The 26,603-nt window shown below is 44.6% G+C and overlaps 1 protein-coding gene across 5 annotated transcripts; it reads left to right on the top strand.

Annotated features, from left to right (window-relative positions):
* The first annotated feature begins 1,058 nt into the window (after positions 1-1,058).
* On the top strand, positions 1,059-23,042 carry LRRC8A (leucine rich repeat containing 8 VRAC subunit A). Of its 5 annotated transcripts, XM_068914664.1 has the most exons (6): positions 1,072-1,157; positions 2,598-2,723; positions 7,364-7,421; positions 12,035-12,144; positions 12,278-14,441; positions 17,417-23,042. In XM_068914664.1, the coding sequence occupies exons 5-6, from the start codon at positions 12,285-12,287 to the stop codon at positions 17,690-17,692; spliced, it is 2,433 nt and encodes an 810-aa protein (XP_068770765.1). In that variant the 5' UTR covers positions 1,072-1,157; positions 2,598-2,723; positions 7,364-7,421; positions 12,035-12,144; positions 12,278-12,284; the 3' UTR covers positions 17,693-23,042. The 5 variants fall into 5 exon arrangements, with proteins under 5 accessions (XP_068770763.1, XP_068770765.1, XP_068770764.1 ...); XM_068914663.1 differs by lacking the exon at positions 7,364-7,421; XM_068914662.1 differs by lacking the exons at positions 7,364-7,421; positions 12,035-12,144 and having other exon boundaries at positions 1,059-1,157.
* Positions 23,043-26,603: the final 3,561 nt, after the last annotated feature.

The following is a 26,603-nucleotide window of genomic DNA, read 5'->3' as shown; positions in this document are numbered from 1 at the left end:
TGACAATATAATGAATGCCTTTGAATTATCCTTTATGAATTTTTTAAAGAAACGCTGCTGCCCGGCGCCCTCGGATGAGTCAGCCAAATGAAAATAAGCATTAGTGAATCAGCCGCCTTTTCAGATAACACAAAATAACTGCTGGAGGGAACCTCAGCGCACCGCCGGGATCCTATTCCTGATGCAAGGGCAACAAATGCTGTATTTTTAAACCGCCTTAGCTTGGCGAACTGTTAGTTAGAGGGGAAAAAAAAAAAAAAAACGGAACGGCGTTTGCAAAATATTCCACTGCTAAAATTGCAAGCAGGTTGGTTCTTAAGGAAAAAAAAAAAAAAAAAGCAGTAAAACAGGTTTGCAACGGTGTCAGTGTGCGTCCAAGGGGCGTGCAGGGTAATCCGGCCCGGACTGCGTACCATGCCCTCTTCCGCAGGACACGGCCGTGGAGCGTAGCTAATTTTAGCCATTTAGGAGGCAAGGAAGGGGCTAAGGTGAGTTTTTTGGGCCGTCAGTAACGCGACCGCTGTGACGTTTCGGACGAGCCTGCGCTTGCTGTGCGTCCCGGGTCCAGCTCGGGGAAACCCCCAGCCTGCGCCCGCCGGCCTCGCTGGCACGTTTTCGGTGGACGGGAAGGGGCCGATTATTGTATCTAATATAGAATAATATATATAATAAACTTTATCGAAGAGGTAAATCTCTTTTTTTTTTTTTTTTGGTGAAAAACAAGCATTTGCGGACTCCAAAACATTGCTGTCCTGCCACAGCAGGTGAAAGCACGCAGGCCCCTTCGGCTCTCCTGGGTGGAGGCACAAACGGCGGCGGCCGCTTTAAGACCCTCACCGATTTGCGCCTTGCCCTGCGCAAAGATGGCGCCATCGCCCTCACCGCCCCCCCCACTTCTCCCCCCTCCCTCCATTATCCCCTCCATCACTATAAATTCCCCTCCCCTCTCGCGATTGTGCCCTATACAAAAATGGCGGCGCCGGTCCGCCCTCCTCCCCGCCTTCCTCCTCACTAGCGGCGGCTGATGGCCGCTATGCCGGGCGGGTGAGGTCAGTTCCGGGGCGGGGCGGTCAGGAGCGAACAAAAGGAGCCGGAGCCGGTGTGAGGGAGGGAAGGAAGGAGGGAGGGGGCCGAGGTGGCCGGCGCGGCGCGGCCAGGTAGGTGCTGGCGGCGGAGGTGGCCGCGGCGGGCGGGGGGGCTGCGGCACTGCGGCGCGTCTCCCGCCGCCCTCCCCTCAGCTGGGGGCGCCGCCGCCGCGCTGAGGTGAAGGCAGGGGCTCAGCGGGCGGGCGGGGAGGATGCGCTGACTAATTGGGCAGCGGTTCGCTTCCTCCGCCGCTCCTGCCGGGGCCGGGGGAGGAACGAGCGCGACCCCCCCTACACACACCCCGGCTCTTGTGGGGCCGGGCAGGGCCACCCTGCCTGGGTGCCCCCCCCCCCCCCCGGCTGGCCGAGCCCCATGGTGAGGGGGAGAAGTCCTGTACTTGTGCTGGGAGCAGAGTCTGCTGGCAGGTGTGTGTATTTTTTTCTCCCCCCCCAGCTTTTTTTCCACAGAGAGTGTTTTTTCTTCCCCCCGAGGTCTGAGGTGGTTTGTGGGCAGGCGGTGGGGCTGGTGCGCAGGGGTGGCGGCCAGGTGCCGTGGGTTGGGGCCGGTGCTGAGGCCGTCAGGGGCTCCCCTCCTTTCGGCGTGTCCTCTGCCGCAGCTGAGCCAGAGACCCTTTGGTGTAAGGGCCTGGGGATCCCTTCGAAGTCCGTCAGCCCTAACGGTAACTCTGCGATTAGGAGGAACGTGTTCTTGGATTGCGCATCTTCATCGCTGTGGCTTCTCTGCTGATGCCTCTTCCGATGCTGCTTTCTCTCTTCTTGACTAAAAGCTCCCTACAGTCCTTTCCCGCATAGCTAGGAGGCCCAGTGGTTGGGCGGTCTCCCAGAGCCCTGATCTGCTCCCTTGTCTGCTCTCCCATGCTAACAGGCAGGAAAAAGCAAAAATATGGTTATGATTCTTGTTGATGGTGTTCCACTGCAACCGTATCAGAAAGAGCATACTGATAGATATGTGTAGAGAAGAAAGGGGTCAGTTGCCTGACTCCGAAGTGGTAAGGAAGATCTACCTCTTTAGAAAGACTTCAGACAGTAGCATTCGAAGTAATTTCAAAGTTGTCAGGCTAGAAAGTAGGTAGTAGGGCTGTGTAATTCCTTTCCTCCTCTAATTTCAAAGTTGTCAGGCTAGAAAGTAGGTAGTAGAGCTGTGTAATTCCTTTCCTCCTCTAAAAATTTCTGCTCTCCCTTTCAAGAGGTTAATCTGGCTTTACCAGTTCAGGCTTAGTATAATGGTAGCATTCAGTGTCTCCTTCAGCTGGGTCTGCAGTACCTGCTTTTTGATATTTCTGGAATAACAGATGTTGGTGAATCCTTCCTTCTAGGAGTTTTAGTTCTCGGAGTTTGTAACTGGTCCCTCTAGTTCTGAGGGGATCCCTTCATGGTTTCCGGTGACCCTCTGAGTTGTTCTTTACATCTTGGATATCCTTTCTCAAGCTCTTGTGTCACGTGGTCTCTTTGGCTCTCCCTTCTTTGCTGATAAGTTCTGTTTCATTTTAGGGAAGCTGTTCCCATGGCGTGTGGGGAATGCAACGTTTCAGCACCCACTCAGGATCCAGCACACAGGGACGTCATCCTCTTCCAGCACAGAGGACTGAAGTGCAGATAGCAGAACCCAGCTGCAGGGTAAGGGCTACAGGCCAGCTCTTGAGAGGATTGATAAAGCAGAGGAATTGCTGGGATACTACTCGAATGTAGTTGCAAAGCACAAGGGGATGATGAGATGACTGATAAGGAGCAAAGAAGAAAGGTGGTTGATCAGAGGGTGATGTGGGGAGTTTTGGTGGGCTAATAAAACTTGTAAGCCCTTAGTCACTGCTTGAGGATGGGGAAGGGGGGAAGAAACAAGGTACTGAGCGCTCTACAAAGTAGAACTTAACTGTTACGTTTGTATGTACGTCTAACTCCTGGCTGCATAAATTCATTCTTCTCATTGCACTAAACAGTAGGTACTTGAAAGCTGCTTGCAGCTCAGTAAATGGGCTGGTGACTGCTGTGTAAAAGGAGTACGCTTGAGAAGTAGCAAGCAGTGTTCAGTTCAGTGGATGTTCTTCCTTTTCCTGCAGCTCAATGTTAGCATTGCTGTATAGGCAGCTCCTAGACAATTTTTCATCGTGCACTTAAAGGAATGTACTGACTAATCTCCCATGTGGGTGTTGATTAGGCAATGTCAGAAACCAGTTGCAAGAAACTCCATTTCTCCTTGGTTTTCTATTAGGGTAGTGATAAAAGGTATTGCAGAATTCCCTGCTCATCTCTACCATGAGAAGTGCTGTCTAGATTGGCTGTATCGGAGCAGCTAGAGGTGCAGTGTGTTGCTTCCAGAATATAAGTATCCCTAAGGCTTGTGTAACTAATGCTTTAGGTGGCATTCTAGCAGTTCACCGATTCCTTGTTTTCCATACTGATTTGAAAATCTTAACTTTTTTCCTGTAGATCAAAGATAAAGTATATAAATAGTTCCTTAAAACAGAGCCGAAGCAGAGTCTTAACTTAATATTTCCATTTGAAATGGGGAGCACCTGAAGCCTTCCGGTTATGACTTATTGAATCCTTTGGATTAATTACATTCTAGTAAATGTTGGAGGAGAGAGATGGTCTGTGGTTCAGGGAGCTCTGTGGTGTGGGGTTTTTCAAATATAAGCAGCAGAGTTCAAAAGTGTAAGTTATTGTTTGATCAGGGCAGGCTTAATTACAGAGGCTGCCATGTAACTCTTCCACATTTTGAGGGAGGATTTTGTTTGGTGGAGTATTTAAAGGAGAAGAGAAACTCGCTTCTGGTGTTAAATTTAGCCTAACTGGTATCTAGAGAACAGAGCAGCAAAGTCCGGGAGTGGTGGTGGAGCATAGAGGGGAGGGTTTGTGTGTGTTGTGGGGGGCCCCTTAATATAGGGGATGCTTAGCTGTTGGTAATGATTAAACATAAATATACTCGGTTGCAATGTAGTGAGCCTCCTCCCTGCATGTTTCTAAGTGTTTTGAGAATTAGCCTCAGTTTAACATATGCACTGTGCTCCTGAATGTGAGTGTAACTGCCTAACCTTACGTGGTTTGAATAGGCTATCTTGAAAGCTTCCAAGCAGCTTTTTCCTTAAATTGTTGATGGTGCATGTGTTTTGTATTGTAGCTTGAAATCTGGTTGATGTAGTTGGGTTGTACGTGGCTCTTGCTGCTACTGAGCTGCATTTGAAATAAAAAACTATTTTGGCAGTGGGGTCATGACTGAATAGTGCTTCCTTCTCCTTGTGTGCTAAATATTGCTAATGCTTGATTATAAAATTACCTTGGCAGTTCACATGGCTCTTACTTTGACAAATTTGCAGGCTGTTTCTCCTAGCTACAGTCTACCTTTGCGTGTAGTAAAGCTGTGGTACTGGACTTGGTTATCTAGCTTTCCTTTAAAGTCTCGGCTAGATCAAACCTTAGCCGATTCATCCCTTATAAATTGGCTAAGGCAGTCAGAAAATGTTCTAAACTGGAAGCTAGTCATTGCTTTTACAGTACATTGGACATTGCTGTTTTGGAGCTCGTGGTCCTGAAGGTGCAAGGCTTATAGGGCATGGGATAAATAAGTGAACATGTGCTTATATCCTCTTCCTTGGCAGGCTGAGGCTAATACTACTGGGCTGATAGTTGATGTCTTCTCAAGCTTGAAAACAATTCTGGCAACACCCAAATGATGAACTGGTTAAGAGGAAAGAAAATTCAATTGAGAGAAGTGAGAGGAATAAGAAAGGTAAACAACTGTGTTCCCAAAAACAGAAAGGGTGGACAGAGCAGGGCTTTGAAGTATCAAACAAGACATTAAGAAAGCAAGACAGTAGACTCAAAGTGAACAAAGCTTTAAAGCATGGATGATCTTGGAGCGACTCAATGTGCACAAAATCCAAGCTGAAAACAGTTGTTTACCTGGTCTTGTGTGATTCTTCTCAGTGCTGGAGTGTAATGTTGAATAGCCTCCTCCAGGAACTGAGGAGGGGCCTGAAGCTATTCTGGCTATTCCAAGCTAATGCTATTGCTGTCTCTTAGCTTCAGTAGTTACTAACAGTTACTTCAATCACTTTAATATTAGTAAGAGGAAGTGTTTCTTGGTGTCCTGTTGGAATAAGGCAGGTGTATTTTTCTAAGACAAGCTGTGATGCCCTGTCCGTGAAGCATTTTTTCTATCGCAGAGAAGAAATTAATCTTGAATTGGAAGCCTGTGACCATGTACATTCATAACTTATAAGCTGACACAGATGTTTTTCTCTGGTTTGCATCTTTGTAGGGAGTCATCTGATAACGACATAGCTGTCAGGCTGACATGGGTCCCTGCTCCAATTTTCAATGATTCTGATAACTTCAGACTCCATTCAGTTCTTAGCAGCTGGGGAAAGTGCTGTCAGAAGCCAGAAAGTGGGGCAAGCCAACCTAGGTCTCCAGCATGGGTGGTTCTGATAGTGTGGATGTTCTTGCCTGTACTTGCTAGGACAGCCTTTGTGTGATAGCAACCTGGTGCTGTTGCAGTAGGCTATTAAGACAAGAATGGGCTGTCAATTTTCCTTCCGGAAAGGAAGAGTGTTCTAAGGGGTGGCTATTAAGATGCTTAAGCAAGTACTATCTGTAGCGTAGGTGGGATTATTTCTTTTCATGAGCTTGAATGAAAATGTTGTTACTCAGTCTTACTGAGTCTTACTCCATCCTGCTGTGTCTTGTGGTTTGGGTGGGGCCGAATGCTGCATGCAGTCAGTGCATGGTTGTGGGAAAACCAACTTGCTTTGCTGTTAACATTGAGTTCACAGACTATCCCACTAAGTGAAGAATGAAGTGATGTTGGCAGCCACTGTTCCACTATTTCATCCACTATTTAGACTGAACATGGTCACTTCTTCACCTCAGAAGACACTTTATCCCCCAGCAGGGTTTTCCTTTTTTGGAGAAAGGAGAGAAAAAAAAAGCGCCTAATGTAAGGATGTGAGTTTGCTGGTCAGACCTCTCTGGCTCCTGGCTTCATTGCTGTTTACTTCTAAATAGCAAAGGACAAAGTTGCTGAGTTTTATTCCATCTTCTTTCTTCCAGTGGCTGTCCCTCTGCTTGGAAGCTTTTCTGAGAGCTGCCTGGAAGCAGCTCCATGGTTCAATCTCTCTCTCTCTTTTTTTTCCCCCCCCTTCCCTTTTGGGCCTAAGAAACATGGGGGAGGAGATGTAGAAATTGCCAAGCCCATTTCTGACCTGCAAAGCTTTTGTTTCCTGATGCTCAAAGAAAGAGGTCTGTTCTGCCCTCCTTTAGGATTTCAGGTGGCAGCATGCTGGAGAAGGAAGCTCTGCTCTGTTGAAGGCTTCTTGTAACGTGTTGTAGCTTGTCAGTAGTCAGGACTCTAGTCTTAAGAGCATCAAGGCTTTTCTTTTCCCTATCTACCTCTGATGCTGTCAGCACATGAACAACTCCTTTCCTCTCTGGGCTTCTGAAAGGTAAGAAATTCTGTCAGCATTGTTGCACATCTGTTTCTCAGCATACAAGCTGAGAAGAAAGACAAAGAACTAAGAATAATTATAATGGGAACTAAAGAGTTGCAAGTGTCCAACCTGCAATGCATCCTTGTCTGTTTACTTCAAACCACATTGCAAGATTGCCTCACTTGGAAGCTGCATGCTGCTAAAGGTAAGGACTTCCCTGATTTTAGGAAGGTCCTGGAAGTAAGGTATGGAAACTTAGGACGTCCTTGGGCATGTCATGAGACCTTCGATGTAGTCCTGTTTCGCCAATAGCTCCATTAGTAACAGAATGGCCAGCAGAAGGAAGTAAGGAGGAGGAGAGGAGACCAGATAAAGTGTTTGGTAAATGATGAGTAAAGCTGACAAACTAGCCAGCGAAACCAAAGGTGCTGCTTCTGTTTGTCCCTAGCTGGATATGCTCATCTGCAGTTGCAGACAGGAACTTAAAGCCTAGCTCATCTAGGTGTCTTAGCAGTAAATCATTTGTCTCTTGTCTAGAATGGGTGGCTTTGGATAGAGGAATTGTGTTGTCTGAACTAGAAAATATTTGTGCTCCTGCAGCAGTTGCTCTGTTACTACCCGAACTTCTAAAATGATTACAGAGGTTCTGAACTTTATGGAAAGGATTGCTGCTCTCAGCTCTGTCAGTCTTTATCTTGCCAGATAAATGCTGCTGTATGAGGTCTCGGCAGCCAGGTATGTTCAATCTTGCTTCTGACTGATTTTACTGTTTAGGTGTGGTATGCTCAGGGTGTCCCTCTTGTAATGTAAGTGATTATCTTTCTCTTCCAGGTGTCTAGTGTAACATGGGAGTAGCACTTGGTGATGCTCATGGTTGGCTGAAGTCTGGGTAGGTTTGGCAGGCTGGTTACTTAAGTCTGAAACTGCCATTTCTTCTCAGCCTGTTTAGCATGAGTGGTGAGGCTCTGCCACAGAGGTAGGTAAGTGCCCAGTAGGCTGATGCAGAGATGGTCGCGCTAGCCTAGCTTGCTCTTATTAAATGGGCTCTGCTGCTCTTGAGACTGTCTGGCAAGAAGAATCCATGGTGGGATATAAACTTGGACCCAGATGAATCTGAAGAGATATATGGTGTCTAAATGTGGAATGTGGGCCTTGCAGAGGCTTTAAGAGGGTGCATTTATGGGCTGGGTTGATAGTATATCGGCAGTCCTGCTGTATGACAGCACAGCTTTAGCATGTGACTCTTTATTTATAAGAGTCTGAGATGCTGTTGCTGCAGACTGTCCTGCTGGGTTCTGTGTTGGTAAGAATTGTACTCAAAGTAGTAGTGCTACTTTGTGGCTGAACCTTTAAAGGTAAAGTCATCCCTTGATGGGGGGTGAAGAATTGCTCTGGGAATTGTGTGGTAGCTGGGAAAGCACTGTGGATAGCAAAGCTAAAACACCTCTGAGGCAGATGCACAATTGTTAGATTTTTCTTTAGTGTGCAGTACCTCAAGCTTGCCTGTTAAATTATACTGCTGCAGCTGGAAAACTTACTACTTTATCCTTCTGATAAGTTGTCAGGGCTTGAGGCACAGATGTTCTACCTATCAGTTTATGCAAGTTTGGTGAAATCAACTTGCCTTTAGGCCTGAATGAAACGTTCTTTCATAATATCATTATTGATGCCTCCCATGGGGCAGAGTTAACAAATGGCAGAGTTTAGTGTAGTTAGTGAGCTCAAACTGGAAATGTCTGCAGCTGGAGATATGTGAAGGGGCTCAGCTCCTGTTTCACTAAGCCTGTTCTGACACTGTGCTGCTTTCCCAGTTATGGCTGTACCTGTCCATAAAATCCTTCACTGCATGCTGAGGTTGTTGGGACTCTCTGAAGCATCATGAAAAATGCTGAGAGACTGTTTTGCATGACTGTGGTGTGCATGTGAGGGCAGCCTTAACGTGTTAGTCTTAACATGGGAAGTTCTCTAGCTATGTAACATGAGAGCTGATGTGTCACAGCCTAGTCTCTGGATAGGCCTCTCTAGCAAACCGCTTACCTATCTGCTTTGCGGTCTGTCCCACTCAGTTCATGCATTCTGTGCTCAGCCTTCCATGAGGCTACATGGTAGAGCTTCTGTAAGGTGAGCCCTAGTTTTATTGCTCTTCACCTCTGACCTGAATAGTGTTTCCACTGCTGCCAAGAGGAGTGGGGACTTGCTATGAATGTCCTTTTCTTCCTTTAGTGACCTTGTCATTGTTACTGAAAGGCAGAGATTTCCTGCTCCACCCTGCTGGAGTCTTAATTGCTGACATTGAGCGTTAATAGACTATAGCATGGGACAGGCTGAACATATTCAGAGGGGTGATTTGTTAGCTTTCTTGTAGGTGCATAATGTAAAGGGAGTTTTCCTGCCCCATGTGACTGGCGTAAATTTAAAAAAAAAAAAAAAAATTGGTGGGCCTGCCACACTCACTTGTTGTGGGTTTCCTTTTTAGTCATCTTGAGATACAAATTGGAGTGAATGCTTTGTAGTTAGCTCATTGACAGAAGAAATAACATTTCCTGGACTGGGCAAAACTAACATGGGAGCACTGCAGCTTCAGTCTGAAAAGGCCTTGGCCTTAGCCATGAGGCCCCAGTGCCTGAAAAGATGTCTTCCCTATTTCATAAGCCTACGAGGAGGTGACTAGGAAGGGCTTAACAATTCCTGCAAAAGTTTCCCTACTCGGGGTGATGAAGTACTAGAGGGAGCAAAGAGTAAGAAGGATCTCTGGGGAAAAGCAGTATCTGGACAAGAGAAGAAAGGAGGTGAAAATATAAAAAATACATATGTATTTTTCCTCTCAGAGTAGGGTAGGAAGAGTAAAGAGTTGACATAGGGAGCAATTCTTTTCCATGTACATCATCGGTGTTCTCGCTGCATGTTCCTGCAAGGAAAAGAGGAATAGGATCCTCTATATGAATCTGGTAGATTGATATAGACACAGGTGGGTTTGGGAATCTGAGCTGTGTCAGAGTTAACTGTTCGAGCAGATGTCTGCAGCAGCTTTTGGTGTTCTCCTGTTGCCGGGCTTTCTAAGTTTTCTCTTATATGGACTGTGAAAGAGCAGGGCTTCTCTCTGTCAGCCTGTTTATGGTGGAGGGTATTCATAGGGTAACAGGGAGGGCTGTGTGTGTTTTGCTTTGGATTTTCTTTTCTTGTGGGGCAGCAGCATGTTAACAATCCTGTTCTGGCTCTCAAACCCTTCAGAAGATGAGCTTAATTCCTGGATCCTCTGTGAATTATTTCAGCCTTGTTCTCCTGGCCTGGTGCAGTAGGACTTCTTAAAAGTGCTTGTGGGGAGGGATGGAATAGATGGGTAAAGGGACTGGGATAGTGCAAGACTTCTGTTAGTAATGATTAAAAGCCTCTGTGAGAGCTATAGACTGTCCAGCAGAAAATCTAGGTATAAAATGTGTTTTGACTCTGAATCTTCTTGTCTACGTGGACAAACTGAGGGCATATGTTACCAGGAACTGTAGTTTAGAGATCCTTTAACATCCAACTTCATTCTAACTGTCATGGTGTGCAGGGGGAGTAAGGAAAACTTATGAAACCCTTTTTATCCTGGATTTAGTATTTTTGTAGTATGTACAGGCAGCACTTCCCAAAGCTGTCTTGCAAATGGACTCTATCCCCATACGATGGGTGTCTTCAGACAAGAAGGCTGAGGCAAACAGTTCCTTGCTGAGGGCCTTGCAGCAAGCTAGCAACAGAGCCAGTCATGCCTCTCTCTCTCATTCTAGCAGCTCAGGTGCTGTTGATTGTTTTGCCTGTTCTTTCCTGTTGCTGTGAATGTGTAGTCCTCTTGTCCTAATCTGATCAATGCAGCCCATTCTGCATAACAAAGTGGCTGGCGTGCCTAGTCCTCTGCAGCTCTGGTCCAACAAGATGACAGTTGTTTCTGACAGTGCTGTATATAGCTATTTTCATCCCTTGCTTCTGCATGCTGTGCCAAGATTGTGTGAGTTGACTGGCTGATAAATAGATAGATCTAGTTATTCTTATGCCTTGTCTTACTGAACTTCCAAAACAAACATTGCCTGATTGTCTTTCAAAATTCCTTTCTCCAAAAAAGCGTGGAGAAAATCACCCCAATCAGTGTCTTGTAATGGACTAATATAGTATTGGAACTGGATGGGCAGAAGGGCAAATGGTTCCTTAGGGATGGCTGTCATCTTTTTGTCTACTGCTTTCTAGCTGCTTGCAGCCTTCCCGAGTAGCATAAAGTCCAACTTGGCATTTTACCATCTATTGTTGTAAGCAGCAAAGCAGGGAGCAGAGTTCTGTACCTAGCCTCTAGGGAATGTGTTGCTTTTTGAATTCATATTGGGAAGGGCTTCCTTTGTAGTTCTCTGCTGGAAGTTCATTTTAAATACAGACTTAAATTCCACAAAAGCAGACAGTGTGGGCACCCTATTTGTCAAGGAAACCTTCTTACTAGGCAGTGGTATACCAAAAGTCTGCTTTCAAGCCTGCAGTCCCCTAAGACTTGTCAGTACTGGCTGCCCAAGTGTTAGCTTGGCACTTGCTCTGTTAGAGTTGAGTTGGTGGGCTTCTCAAAATGACTGAAAGATTAGTCCTGGTCCTATTCCTGAACTTTGCTAGCAAGCGTGATGTGATATTGCTTTTTGCTGTAACTTGTTCTAATCACAGTGGCTTCATGGTCTTGGCTTGTGTTGCCTGGCAGATCTGGGGGAAACTTTGTGAGCTCAGTTATCTGTGGATCAGTCAGGTTTCCAGGCTTTCTCCAGTTTGTAGAAGAAGATGCTTAAAGTTCTACCTGGAAGTCTGAATTGCTGAAGGGAAAAAAACAAGTCCTGCCATAAGGTCTCTGCTTCCCAGAACCTTTTGAGCTCCCTCGTGAGGCTTAAATCCCAGTTGGAGTGAACTCTTGGAAGGTGGGAGTGGTTGGCCAGGGAAGTTGATCTCATTTTAAGTTTGTCTCCCCCTTCCTATACTTCTGAAGTAGATAGGAGCAAGAAAGAAGAGAGCAGAGGTTGCAGGATTTCAGTATCGGATCTATGACAGGACAAGAAACTAATTTCTCTTTGGAGAATTAACGTAAAGGGGGAAAAGCCAAAACTCCTTACATGGAAGGCAGAGGCAGCATATTAGATAACTGTATTTAGTGTTTTGCTTTAAAGCTTGTTTTATCCCATGTGATGTTGAAGTGTATCAGTGAAGTAGCTCTAGGACATGCAGCTATAGTGCAGGTAAATCTTCACCTTCAACTCTGCAGTTTGAGAGCAACGTCAATGTGGAATTATTTTCTAGCTCTGTAAAACAGTAAAGCTCAGGATAGGTATGTTCTGCTGTGCGTGAATTTGGTCTTTTCTAACAACTCTGGCAAATTCCTTCATCTCTGAAATATAATCCCTGGATACAATAGCAGGGGAAACTTCCAAATACCAGCCTGGCAGGACAGTTTAAGCCCATCTTGGGAGCTTTCCTTAAGTGTGAATGTCTTCTATCCCACAGACTGCTAATGAGAGGTGCCAGTTCTGATGGCTTGTGACAGAGCCCATCTGTCAGGGAAGAAGACAACAAACTTAACTTCACAGCCTCAGCTGTAACAAATTGCTCACCAGGTAGCCTCATTCCTTTGTCTCCAACTGTCCTAATTCCAGTCTTGCTGTGCCAGACTTAAACTATTTTCCTCCACTTTTCAAGAGGGCTCATGTTTTATTAAGCCAGTAATGCCTTCTTCTGGTTTCTTTTCAGGTGAGCCATGATTCCAGTCACTGAACTGCGCTACTTTGCTGACACTCAGCCAGCATACCGCATCCTGAAGCCATGGTGGGATGTCTTCACGGACTACATTTCCATAGTGATGCTCATGATTGCTGTGTTTGGAGGGACGCTTCAGGTCACCCAGGATAAAATGATTTGTTTGCCCTGTAAATGGATAACCAAAGACGCTTGCAATGACTCGATCAGAGGTTGGACAGCTGTAACCCCAGAGCGTACTTACTATAACTCTAGTCTTGTTCCCTCTACTGATGCAGGGCCTACAGGGATCCGATACGATTTGGACCGGCACCAGTATAACTATGTGGATGCTGTGTGTTATGAGAACCGCCTTCACTGGTTTGCCAAGTATTTTCCTTATCTAGTGCTGCTACATACTCTCATTTTCCTGGCTTGTAGCAACTTCTGGTTCAAATTCCCAAGGACCAGCTCCAAGCTGGAGCATTTTGTGTCTATTCTGCTGAAGTGTTTTGACTCTCCATGGACAACGAGGGCACTATCTGAGACAGTGGTGGAAGAGAGCGATACCAAACCAGCCTTTGGGAAAATGAATGGCTCCATGGACAAGAAATCCTCCACGGTCAGTGAGGATGTGGAAGCCACTGTTCCCATGTTGCAAAGAACAAAGTCTCGAATCGAGCAAGGCATTGTGGACAGATCTGAGACAGGTGTCTTGGACAAGAAGGAAGGGGAACAGGCCAAAGCATTGTTTGAGAAAGTGAAGAAGTTCCGCACGCATGTGGAAGAAGGAGACATAGTATACCGCCTCTACATGAGACAAACTATCATCAAAGTGATCAAATTCATTCTGATCATCTGCTATACTGTCTACTATGTCAACAACATAACATTTGATGTTGACTGTAAAGTGGACATTGAGAGCTTGACTGGCTACCGGATGTACCGCTGTGCTCATCCTCTGGCCACTCTCTTCAAAATCTTGGCATCTTTCTACATAAGCTTAGTGATAGTCTATGGCTTGATCTGCATGTATACGCTCTGGTGGATGCTGAGGCGATCGCTTAAGAAATATTCCTTTGAGTCCATCCGGGAGGAGAGCAGCTACAGTGATATTCCTGATGTGAAAAATGACTTTGCTTTTATGCTGCACCTGATTGACCAGTATGACCCCCTGTACTCCAAGCGCTTTGCTGTCTTTCTGTCAGAGGTGAGTGAGAACAAACTGCGGCAGCTGAACCTTAACAATGAGTGGACTTTGGAGAAGCTGCGCCAGAGGATCACCAAGAACTCCCAGGATAAGCTGGAGTTGCATCTCTTCATGTTGAGCGGCATACCCGACACAGTCTTTGACCTCATTGAGCTGGAGGTCTTGAAACTGGAGCTTATCCCTGATGTCACTATTCCCCCGAGCATTGCCCAGCTCACCAGCCTTAAGGAGCTGTGGCTCTACCATACAGCTGCCAAAATTGAGGCTCCAGCTCTTGCCTTCTTGAGGGAGAATTTGAAATCTCTCCACATCAAGTTCACAGACATCAAGGAGATTCCTCTTTGGATTTATAGCCTGAAGACACTAGAGGAGCTTCATCTGACAGGGAATCTGAGTGCTGAAAACAACCGGTACATTGTGATAGATGGCTTGAGGGAGCTGAAGAGGCTGAAGGTGTTGAGGCTCAAGAGTAACCTCACTAAGCTGCCACAGGTGGTGACAGACGTTGGTGTGCATCTTCAGAAGTTATCCATCAACAACGAAGGCACCAAGCTCATTGTCCTGAACAGCCTTAAGAAAATGGTCAACCTGACAGAGCTGGAGTTGATCCGTTGTGACTTGGAACGCATTCCTCATTCCATCTTCAGCCTCCACAACCTCCAGGAGATAGACCTGAAGGACAATAACCTCAAGACCATTGAAGAAATCATCAGCTTCCAGCATTTGCATCGTCTCACTTGCCTTAAATTGTGGTACAACCACATTGCCTACATCCCCATGCAAATAGGCAACCTCACCAATTTAGAGCGCCTTTACCTGAATCGTAACAAGATAGAGAAGATCCCCACCCAGCTTTTCTATTGCCGGAAACTTCGGTATTTAGATCTTAGCCACAACAACTTGACTTCCATACCGGCTGACATTGGACTTCTTCAAAATCTGCAGAACTTAGCTGTGACAGCCAACAGGGTAAGAGAGCAGGGAGCTGAGAGTTGCTTGTGTGAGTAGAAGTAACCCTGGCACTTCTGTAATCTGTGTGATTAAACATGCTACAATGGAGTGTGAAATACTCCAGCCTTGCTTTTCACCTTCAAAGAGAAACAAAAGCTTATCTAAGGTGAAACATTGCAAGTAACTCCAAGGGCAATTCTATTTTTCAAACACCCCTTGTTCTGTACCATTTCCTCTCTTAACAGCGAAACAGCTGTTAAGTGGCACTCTGGAGGATGCTTCATAAATCCTTTCGCTGTTGTTTCTCTGCAGTGAAAGTTTATATTCTCTACTTTGATACTGGCTTTAGGCTTAAAAGAGAGGTCTGAGAAACTGTAGTCTCAATCTAGTAGTACGCGCTTATATACTTGAGCTGTGTACGAACACCATAATGGTGGCCGTCTAGGCAATGTGTGTCTGGCTCACGTGGTTGTATATAGTACTGTGCATTTGTGGGGAATACTCCTGTAGTTCAGTCTCAAACACATTCTGAGAAGCTGCGTACAGGCAGACTTACAAAAATGTTCTTAAACTATCATGTCTAAGATGCATTGTCTAGTTCTACAAGAGTGAATTTGGAGAGAGCAAAACTGTCTTCTGCAGTGTCGTTATTCAGTATAGAGTGAACTACACCTGGTGTGTTAATTGGCAGTCAGGTGAATTTGTGTGCTGTGGCAATGCCCTGACTTCCAGAGTAGGGAATAGGATGGCACCTTGAAATGTGTAAATTGTGGCTATGGGTTTTCTTGGGTAATCCCAGCTGGGTTAAGTTCTTGCACTTTGAAAGCAGGACAACAGTTAGAAGGGATCTAGAAGTTAGTCTCCCTCCCTGGAGATAGTCAAAAGTCATCTGGACACAATCCTGGGTAACGTGCTCCAGGTGACCCTGCTTGAGCAGGGGGGTTGGACTAGATGATCCCTAGAGGTCCCTTCTGTGAAGAGATGATCAGGTGTGCTGTCTAACCACTGCAGGAGTGGTTTCTTGGCTTGTGTGGGGTTTATTTTAAAGCAAACTGTATCTGAGGATTGTTTCCTGCACCTTGGTTCCTGTGTTTGGCATTAAGGAGACCTCTACCATGTGTCACAACTCAGTCTGTGCGTTAAGCTGAATGTCTCATTGAAGTTTGTATTCATTCTGTCTGCAAATTCCTGGGAGGCTCTTCTGCTAGAAATGTGATAACAAGATATTTGTTTTTTGTTTACCACCTGAGGTTGCAAAAGGCTCTAATATAATTGTACAAAGAGCAGCCAGATCCGATTAGTGGCTTGTGAGGCCTTCTGGGAATATGCAGCAACTGCCTCTGAGCAGTCCTAGCTTTCATTGCCATAAATCAAGACCCTTACTGCTACTGGCAAGCTGTATCCATAACTGAATGCTGTCAAGTTGCCTGTCAGAGGCAAACAAAGCAGCCTCCAGTACTGTTTGGCTTTACATGAGGGAAGCACTCTCTAATCCAACGCTTAATTTCTGATGCAGTTCAGTATTAAATAGGGTTCTGGAACTCCAATCAGCATTTTAAAGTTAATATCTAAAGTTCCAAGTCTGTTTTGCACCATTGAAGAGTAGCTGAGCAGACAAGCAGCAGCCAGTCAACTTAATAGCTGTTCAGTCAGTTTTCCCAGCACTAGCAGGCTATGTGGCTGTGCATCTGTTCATATGGGTGTGTTAAACACTGGTAAACCTCCTGGTATGGCCCATATTTCATGTTAGGTTAAAAGCCAATATTTTTTTTTCTCGAGGCAAGTGTGGCTGATGCGGGCAGTTTCTGAGGATGGCCCTGAGCAAAGTGGAGGGAGCTTTAAAGACTGTCTTAAGATACTGTTCAGAACTTGCATGATTCTGTACCGTTTGTCTTCTGGCAGCCTCCCTAACACAGCTTCCTGAGGGTTAATCTGCAGTGTATCCTCAGCAGTCTTGGGGTGGAGCCTTTGTTGGATGAAAAGGAGTTTGAGGCAGCTCCGTTTTTCTGCAGCACCCTGTGGCACCACCCATTTCTCTGTGCAAAGACACTAATGCAACAGGAAGGCTGGAGCAGCCTGTGTTCCAGTGTGTTCCGAAACAAAAGATGGTGAGGACCCAGTGAAATAGTTAAGCTGCTCTTATTGCAGCCTGCCCAGGCATGGACAGGCAATTACCTTTAGGGATCTGACAGCCTGGTTACTCCCAGTGACAGTGGGAAACACATGGGCTGGTAGCCTGGCGTTTCCCAAGGCTGGGAAACATCTCGATTGTCCTCTGCTAGCACAGTGGTCTTAGCACACAGATGCTTCTGGAGTTGGCTGGTCCAGCGTACCATTCTGGAAAGCAGGCCATATTCTAGCATGCTGTTTCCTTCCTAAACCAATCCTTGTCCCTTAAATAGCTGTTATTTTCAAGAGTCTGTGATTGTTTAATTGCATGTTGCTGTTTGCATAACACTTGATATACAAATAACAATGATTGAATTGTCCGTAATTGGTCTTGTCTCATTATCTTGGCTTTTCCCTGGACTCCATCTCATTCAGAATGAACTATGGTCTAATTTAGCAGTGACTGATATCATTGCATAATTCAAGTTAGAAAAGGGTGCCGTTGTGTTTAAAGAGAAATGATAGCCTTCGTGGTGAAACTTTGAACTAAGAAGCATCCTGAATGGATGCATCTAGTTCATAGCCTAGTGTTTATTGAACCTTAACTGTGGTGTATTCCGTGAAATTCACTGGAAGGAGGAGTGGACTATTAAAAGGCCTTAACATGAATATATGTTATCTCTTGAACTAGTGACTTTTATTTAAACTAGTGATTTTTGGGAACAGTCCTTCTGGTGGAAAGTAGGAACTCTCTTAAGAAAGAAGCAGATGACTGAAAAGTAGTGCTCTGTATGTCTTGAAGCATTGTGTGGGTTTGTCTCTTTCTTGTGAACGTGTCCTGTTTGCTGGTGACTTTGCCTGTGATTTGATTTTTCTCTTTTCAGATTGAGAGTCTCCCACCAGAGCTCTTCCAGTGCAAGAAGCTGAGGACCTTGAACCTAGGGAACAATGTGCTGCAGTCACTCCCATCCCGGGTTGGGGAGCTGACAAATCTATCGCAGATAGAGCTGCGGGGAAACCGCTTGGAGTGCCTGCCAGTGGAGCTGGGAGAATGTCCTCTGCTGAAGCGCAGTGGGCTTGTTGTGGAGGAGGACCTATTCAACACTTTACCTTTGGAGGTCAAGGAGCGGCTGTGGAGGGCAGACAAGGAACAAGCCTGAGCCCCTGAAAGGAGGGGAGAAACCTCTGACCAACTAGAAGGAAACAAAAGGCCATTCCAGTCCCCTTTTCCCAACGTCTTCCCCTTCCCCCTCCCTCCAGCAACTACCAGACTAGCCAAGGAGTCCCTGAACAAACATGGCTCTGAAGGAGGCTGATTCTTGCCTGAGATGCAGGATGGGGGAAGCTTGGGATCAGGAAGAGCATCAAGACAGATTGGGTGGCTCCTGAGCAAGGGCCAGTAGGAATAAGAGGTGCTGCTGTTCTTCTGGACAGGTAGTAGGGTGAGGTAGATGGTGCTGGTAAAGGGAAATGGCCTCTAACTAGAGGCAAAAATATGTTTGATTGCTGCATCACCCCAAGTGGGGCTCATAATAGTCAGAGACTGAGTGTTCAGTGTCCTGCAAGTAAAGACCAAGAGTTCAGGAAACCTCTTGAACCTCAATCTTGGTGACACCTAATACTGTTCCTCCTAAGTCAGCAGTTCAGTCAGTGAGGCCCCACAGTGGGGTGAGATGGGATACAGACAGCTGATTTTTATCTAGATGCTGGCATTGGGATTTTGGGTGGGGTAAATTTATGTCAAACATCAGCTTGGATGCAGGATCCCTTTTTGTTACTAATTGTCTTTTCCCCCTTGTATTCCACACCTTCCCCTCTGCCCCTAGGCAAAGAACCAAAACCCCCTGATGTCCACTGCTCATTTGAGATTGCACTATTTTAACAGCTTCAGGTCAGTTGTACTGACAAGTAGATCACGTAGCATATTTCTCCAAACATTTGTGCTGGAGGCACTGACTGAGATATTTCCAGAGCTTTATCCAGAACAGGCTTGTATATGTTCTGTTTTTTGTGAAATGGGTGGTTGTAGTTCAAATGGAAGATAAGATCTGGATTAAAAGCAGTAAGGCTGTCTAATTTACTCTGCCAGAAGCATCAAGTTGCTTCAAGATCTTGGCTTTTAAAGTTTTTAAAACTACTTTTAAGTTCTTGGTATTTTGTCATGTATCAAATATAAGGATGTGACTAGGCCAGTGCATCAGGGTCTCTCCTGGGGTTGGTGTTTATAGTAAAGAGGAATGCTCAGGTGTCCTCTGCACCGCCTCCTCCCCCTTTAAGTTGTTAGATGCTTTGCCAGTATCTTTCATGAAAGCAATCTACAGAGCTGCTTGATCTTTTCTGTTGTCTTTTTCACTTGAATGGCTGTCAGTTCCTGTTACACCTCTTCTCCTAAATAAGAGGCTAATGCTGATTGAACTTGGTGCTGGAAAGGAAACCTGTCTTCCTATTTCCTCCCCTCTTCACCCAGTGCTAAGGAGCAATAGGAGAATCCTTTATGGACTGAGCTCCTCTAGATTCCTGGGACAGAGCAGTTTGAAACAAGTCTGACTTGTTTGATATAGTCTGACCAAAACCTCTTCTGCATTGACAGAGGTAGATAACTGTCTAATAGCTACTGATAATCATGTCCTCAAGGTGGGGTGGTTAAAGGATGCCAACAGAACACCCTAAATCTGCCTTCTTTTTCCCTCCAAAGGAAGAGGGGGCTCATGGACCTGCAGGTCCAGGTTGCAATACTCCTCATTAAGCCAACAGGTTGGCTCTGAGGTGGGAGTGCTGCAAGCTGAGGCATGAAGTGTTTGGAGGCCTCCCATGAGTTATAAAGGGGAAGGTGGCAGCCATCCCCAGGCTGGTTCCCTGCAAGCTGCCAGTTGGAGTCCTGGCTTACCAAATCTTGGGTATCCTTGGATGTTTGGGCAATAGGACACACTATGGCTTGCTTCATCAGATGTAATATATGAAATTTACACACTAAACATGCTGAAACCATGGACAATGTTAACTGGGCTCTGGATTTGTTAATGTTCAGATGCTTAAATAAAGCTACATTAAAGTCTAGGAAATCTGTTTATAAAGCTGCTTTTAAGCGATGTAAATTCTGCCTTCCTTAGTCCATTCATCATAAAGTTTAAACAGTCCAACAGAATAATAAATTTATTTATCTAGCAGGCAAGGTACTGTAAAAACCCTTGTGCCTGCTCCTAACAGGGTTAGTGCATTGAGATTTTTATTAGAGTTGGGGCCACTGGTAAAAGGATGAGGAAAAAAGGTATTCAAAAATGTATTGTATCAGAGCAATCACTGGGGTTTGGAAGTGTTGATGCTGATGCTGCTTGAGTTGGACACATTCCATTTGTACTAGTATTTTGGATCAACACAAGACAGAAATGGCTAGGTGGACTTAATGCTGCTTAAGTAAAGAAGGCTTCAGGCTTAGGTACAGTAAGACTGCTTTCCATCCAGTTCCTCATGGTGGGCCTAGGGGTGGTTTGGATGGTGAAAGAAATGTCTTTTCCTTAATCTGTGCCAGATGAAAGTGCTGGAGAGTGGTGACAACTGAGTAGAGGCTTGAACTCTGATAATAATTATACTGTGTTCAAGGCCATTGGGTAATCTGGTTATAATGCAACATGTATTTTAATGTAGGCAGGGCTGAAAGGGGCAGCACACCTCGAGGAATTTTAACCTAGCTTACAGGAGCAGAGGTTTCTCCTGTAGGCCTAGATCACTGTAGATGAGTGCTCTGGCTCTTGCTTCTAGATGTGTTCTTAATCATACAACTAACTTTATGCAGCTAGCTTAGAGGTTTCTATAAGCAGCTCCTGAAAGTATGCCCTAGTGCTTCTAGAAGCTTGCAAGTCTCCTGAACCGCTATGCATTCAGCGCTGAGCTACACAGGTCAAGCAGATGGTAGGCTATTTTGCTAGAGGTGAGAGACTATTTCTGACTCCTACAAATAATAGAGCTTTACTCCTGCTAGCTTGCTGAGTAGAGACTGCCCTAGGCCTGACAGAGTTCTACAGAGCAATTGTGAGACAGGTCAGTATTGACCATGCATGGAAACACTAGCTTTTTGCTGCTCTTCAAATATTCCAAGCTCAAATACTTCAACAGCGGCTGCTAAAGCTAGAGATAGCTTCCTGTGTGGCAAGACTGGAAGGAGCAGTCTGATAACTTGTTGCACTGGAAACACAAGTACAAAAATACATTGCTACTCTGCGAGAAAGTGCTATATACGTTTTACTCTTGCTATGTTTCTTCCTCTTCCCCCAAATAGATACTGATTGCAGAGTATCAGTCCTATCATGAGATGGAAGAAGCTTGAAACTTTCAAGGATAAGGTCAAAATTGAGCTCCTGAGCATGTTTACTGCACAGGTCTCCTACAAATTCAACCCACAGCAGAGTGAGTCACTCCTCACTTCCCATACTGTCTGGATTGCTCAATCTTTGCAGGATGAATTTACATCAACAGTCCTCCCTTATTTGCAAGTATTCAATTGATCTGTTATTTCTTCCTTTAGTCACTATCATACTGAGGCTTAGTTTTCCTGACACTGATCTCTGCATGGAGTGGGGGGAGAAGGGCAGGAGGATTGTTCTACTCAAGCAGACAATCAGCAGTCTGGTCAGTGTCTTGTTTTCTGGACTCTCCTTTCAAAGGACTATCATGGTAGCAAGCCAGATCATCTATTAGCTGCTAAACTGTAAAACAACTTGAATTAAAAACAGTTTCTGTAGCAGCACTGCTGAGCTGAACAAATCCTTGGGGCCCCTGTAGATCACAAGCACACTAACCTCATGTTAGGAACCAAGGCTAGTAAAATGGGATTCCACCTTTCATGCTAAATGTCCTGATACACAATAGGTTGCAACTAATAGATTTGAACTAACTATAAGGCAAGGGATACCAACTGATTAAGGTGTTAAATCTTGCTGTATCTCTGAAACTATGCACTGGAATGTTAGCTGAAGTTTTTCCTGTTTTCAGTGTCTTTTTCTGAATTTACCATTTGGTCCCCAGTTAATTCAGCAGCTGGAATTAATTTACTCTGCCAGTCTGAATTATTACATAGCTGTTACAGTTGTCTGTCATGATGTGCTGTTCTTTGGTATTGTCACTTCCTGAGAATGTCCTACCTCACTTTTTTATTGCCACTTATACACTCCATTTAGCTTGCTTCATTTTAATTGAAGCAAGTTCTTGGTGTTTATTACCATAAATAGTGTTAAGTAGCTTTCTTTGCTGAACAACACTGAGGTCTTTTTTTGTTCTAAAATGATTCTAGGAATTCTGAAAGTAACATCCTTTGCAAAGGATGAGGTATATGGCAGGGGTGGAGGAGGCTCAAATATTGGGTCAACAGCTCTGACGTTTCCTTTTCAAGCCATTTTTTCACTTCCACTTTGGAGAGGGACTTGCCTGTTTAGAGTTCTCTTGAAACTTTTGTTAAGCCTTCCTTCAGAGGAAGGGTAATATTTCTTCATTAATAGCTGGCGTGCCTTCTCTAGAGATACATTAAGATAACTTCCCCACTGAGACCCTCGCTCCTTCTAGTATATTTATAATAGTCTCTGCCTGAAGGCAGCTGTTCCCTCAGATTCTTTTCCTTTCAACCATGGAGAGAGTTCTCAGCTGTTGGTGTGACTCTTCTTGCTGAAGAACAAAATGTCGTACCTTAAACAGTAGCATCGTCTACTCTGAAATGTTACTTAAGGTAAGGCTGAATGAATGCTGACTAGTAGAATTATCACTTAAGCCTCAGTTTAATTTTCTTTCCTCATTGCATTTAAAATGACAAATACCTTCTTCCACTGTTGGACACACAGTGGATCCTGTAGCTTTACTAAACACTACATGTGCCAAAAGAGAATGAGCTTTTTGTCCTACCCGCATTCTAACAGTGCGTGAAGCAGAACTTGGATTGGACAAGAACACTGTTGGACTTGGACCTTTTTCCCCTCCATCTCTCCAGCTCCAGTGGCACCATTAAACTGCTTTGGCAGTGTGAAATTCTCCACAAATCTCACCTCTGAAATCCCCTTTCAAAAGCAGCTATACTTGAATACTGGACCCCAATACTTAAGGCGAAATAGAATTCGCACAAAGAAAGGATTGGGATTTCTGGAAATACCCTTCCCTTCCCTCCTCTCCTTTAAAGGAAGTTTCTTGAACAATGGGGGAATTTTTTCCTTGAGGAAACCTAATGAGAAGAGGGCTAATGGATCTGAGTCATCTTTTACAGCTGACAAATGTGTCCATTTAATGAGGACTCTTCTCATGGCTTAAACATTGTTCACTCTACTTTTGTAAGTGTACTAGCAGGGATGTGATTTGGCATCTGAGACCTGCAACTTGGTGTAGCATTTCAGAATTGTGACATTCACTCTGTGTGGGATTATGTTTGGGCAGCTGATCAACAGCACCTCCACCTTAGGCTGCTATTGTTTTCTCTGAAAGACTTGTAAGACTGGACACTTTAACAAAATAAAAGTTTTAACTTTTAATTTACGTTTTCCTTTTCATGTCTGCTTTCTTCCAAGTTTTCTGTATACAAAGGCACATAGCCTTTGAAGGTCTCACTTTTCAGAAGATGGATGCTAATAATTCCTGCTATTGTATAGGATTGTTATTTGGTTTTTGTTTTTGGGCGGGTTTTTTTGGTCTTTGCCCATCACATGAGCCCTTTTGTATTGAAACCTTTATGAAGAAGGAAAAAGTAGCTGTATGACAATGAAAACTACTACTTGATGACAAGGTTGGGCTACCTGTACTGCCGTACATATTTTTTCACTATCGCTTTAACAAATGGCTGAAAGTGTACGTTGTTGAAAACAGGTAAGTGTTGGAGTATTGTCTGCTCAGTCCTGTAAAATTGCTTGGGTTTTCCACATGCAGGTTGTGTTCTCCCTCCCTACAAAAGGGATAGGGACTGAAGTCAGTGGGGAAAACTGCCTTTTCCCATAGAAATAGTGCCTTCAGCCAACTACTAGTAACAAATTGTCTTAGCATGTTTCCTACCTGTCTGTTTACCCTATGCACTACGTTTTTCCCCTTTCAGCTGAAAATGCTGACAGATACCTTTTTCCTCATTGACTGTTTATAGAGAATGTTGCTTTAGCCCATAACTTTCAAAGACAGTTTGAGTTCCTGTGCAGTTTCCTGTATGGGAAAGGTATTTCTCTTGCCTTCCCTTGCTTCCTTTGCAGAAGACTGAGCACAGGGATTTTGGTGCTGCTTCAGTGACAGGAAATGTGAGCAGGCTGTGAAACATGAAAGGTGCTAGTTGGATGCTGTTTGTTTGGCACTGAGTTTTAATGAAGTGCTTAGAACTGAACTAAGAAAGGAGAGGACAAAATACCTCATCAGCTAAAACTCAGGTGGACTGGAGCTGCCTTTGGCAAGGATTCGTCAACTCTTTGACTAGTTGAGGAAAAGGAAAGAATGAAAGGAACCATCAAAGATGACAACTTGTGCTAGTTTGATTCCTGGAGGACTGTAACATGGTGATGGGGAAAGACCCCAAGGGTAAAGAGGTGATGTGTCTCTGTGTGTCTTTGTTTTTTTAATCTAGAAAAATACAGATTTCTGTGTAGCTCACTGAAAAGTATAGACTGAAGACGCAGTATAGGCGGTTGGAACTCTACTAACTTTATTCTGGTACAATCCTCTAGCTCTACCATGCTGTAGGCTTTTACCTTTTTTTTGAAAAGTTTTCATGTCTTGTATCTGATTATAATGAAGATTCTCTTAACAGAAAATACCTGTATTTCTGAAGCTCCTGTTGGGAGAAAGGACTACTGATACAGGAAAATAAAGATTCAAATATCTATGCCATTTTTTTAATAGATGCTATTTTTGATAGATGGTAATATACTATTTAATACAATTTAAATACTCAATGTTATGCTGTCCTTGTTTCCATGCTCCTTGTTTCTCATGGAAATACTCCCTGTCACTTGATGCTGATCACAGCAAAGACTTCAGGAAAGGTGATAAGGGATCTAGCTGAAGTTTTTGCTTGCCTAAGAAGCCTGGCAGCTCCCACACAGCAGTCCTGGCCAGAGTGCTGAGCTGTTTAAACCGGCTATGGGGAGCTGGCAAGCTGGCTTGGCTCCAAATCGTACCAATAGGACTATTACTGAGGAGGAAGTTGGGATAATCACAGCACTCAAAAAGGCATTTGAAACACTTGTGCTTTGTCTGCTGCTGGGTTGCTCATGTTCCAGGTGTCCTGTGCTCCTATACCCTGCATGCAGACATGAGATGGGCTTTGGCAGCCTCTGAAGGAGTTTGCCGGAAGTGCAATGTTCTTGTGGACTTGTCAGGAGGAAGCGTTGCTAATGGTTTGCAACAGAGCTCTTTGGGGGGGGGGGGGGGAAGAGAAGGAAAAGGGGGCCATTTCCCAGTTTTGTCTGCCTACTTTCTGCCTTTCTTATTTAAACTTACTGGAAAATAAGGTATTTACAAAGATGACATTCTTTTTAACTTTTTGAGGGGCTCTTCTTGCTGAAACACTCTTTTCTAAGCCTCAAAGTAGAGCGTGTCTGGCAGGGCAAAGGACTGGAGGAAGCCTGAGAATGCTCCCTGAGGAATGTTCCTGTAACCAAGATGGGCTGCCTTTCCTGGTTTACACAGCCAGCTGTCTTCTAATGCTTGTTGTGTTGATGTGTTATGATCTGCTGTTTATACAGCTCATTTGTAAAGCAATCTGTAGACTGAACAGGAAATCTGTGGCTTAGGGTCAAGCTTACGTGCTAGAACAGTTCCTGAAGTTGTCAGGTATGTGTAAGGTGGGGAGTGGAAGAGATGACGAGCTAAACTACTGAAAAACACTGAGAATGAGAAGTATGTGACGTTAAAAAACATATGACACAGGTTGCAGACTGAGGAGTGGCATGGGAGCACATGTAAAAGGTATGCTTGTCCTCCCAAGCAGGGTGATGTAATGAGCGGTGAGGTCTTTTCAAGGTCTCCTTGCAGGCGATAGCTACAGCAAGCTTTTTCTATTGGTTACGCAACTTTCTAAGGAACAGTTCAGCTTCATCTTCGTGTTGGTGAGACCCCTGTAACAGGACGGAGGGACTTCTGCTGTGACTGTTCTTGAGTTTTGCAGCATTGGGGGTTGATTGTTGCCCCTCCACCTTTGTAGTCCAGTCATTAAATTTTCTTGCAAACTTTAGCTTTTATAACTACCAAATTCATACCTTGTGTGCAGAGAAAAGCTTGAAAATAATCTGTAAAAGTTCAACAATTAAATTCAGCATTTTCACTAGAAAACATTAGTTCCTATTCATAAAAAAGTATGTGGAAAGGGATTTTTATCCAGAGTCTATTTCCTTGCAGAGTAATGGACTTTATTCTCCACCCCCCCAACAATATTTCTTTCAGATGGATTTTTCAGTTGCTAGCAAGTGCATTTGGAAGTAAATACTTTCCCACGAACATTTTGTACTTCTTCAATTTGTTTTTGGCTGCACAAGCAATGCATGAAAATGTCCCCATGATGCTGTTGGTTTGCCTATCCTTTCAGTGCTACTGAAAGGGGTACGTCCTTTCAGGGAATGTTTTCTGTGTTGCCTACAAAAGCCAAACGTGTTTTCCTCTGGAGAGGAAAAAATCTTCCCTAGGAATTCTTGTTCCATGGGAAGGATGTGTTGGCAGTGAGCGCCACCACTGGGTTGGCATCTACTATTTGCTCTGTTTCTCTTCTGCCTTTTAGGTTAAGTGCAAAAACTTGTTCTGTCTTTGGTATGAAGTGTGCCTCTGGGCTTACCTATTTACATGTACGTTTGGAGCTCCAGGACAGCAAATCAAGCAACGGAAGCTATAAATCACCATAGAGCAGCTGTGAATGAAAATGTCAGATGATATGTTCTGGAAGAAGCTTACTGAATCCTTAGCAAAAGCCCTTTAGCATTAACCCCTTCAGTCTAATATTTGTTACCTCCTGGGCCACTGAATTTCCTTGCAGATGAGTGTGGTAAAGTGCCAGCAGGACTTGCTGACTGAGCGAAAAGAGCCCTGTAAGGGTTTGAATTGTCACTTGTTTAAATCTGTTGTTTCTCTCTT

The sequence above is a fragment of the Struthio camelus genome, chromosome 20, assembly GCF_040807025.1.
Source record: "Struthio camelus isolate bStrCam1 chromosome 20, bStrCam1.hap1, whole genome shotgun sequence".
Lineage (NCBI taxonomy): Eukaryota > Metazoa > Chordata > Aves > Struthioniformes > Struthionidae > Struthio > Struthio camelus.
This window is presented reverse-complemented; position numbering and strand designations above follow the sequence as displayed.

What these genes read in the sequence shown, in the direction of transcription:
- LRRC8A (XM_068914662.1), top strand. Translation starts at nt 12,285, where the DNA reads ATGATTCCAGTCACTGAACTGCGCTACTTTGCTGACACTCAGCCAGCA. An exon ending in TAGCTGTGACAGCCAACAGG is followed by an intron (nt 14,442 to 17,416) that starts GTAAGAGAGCAG and finishes TTCTCTTTTCAG; the next exon opens with ATTGAGAGTCTCCCACCAGA.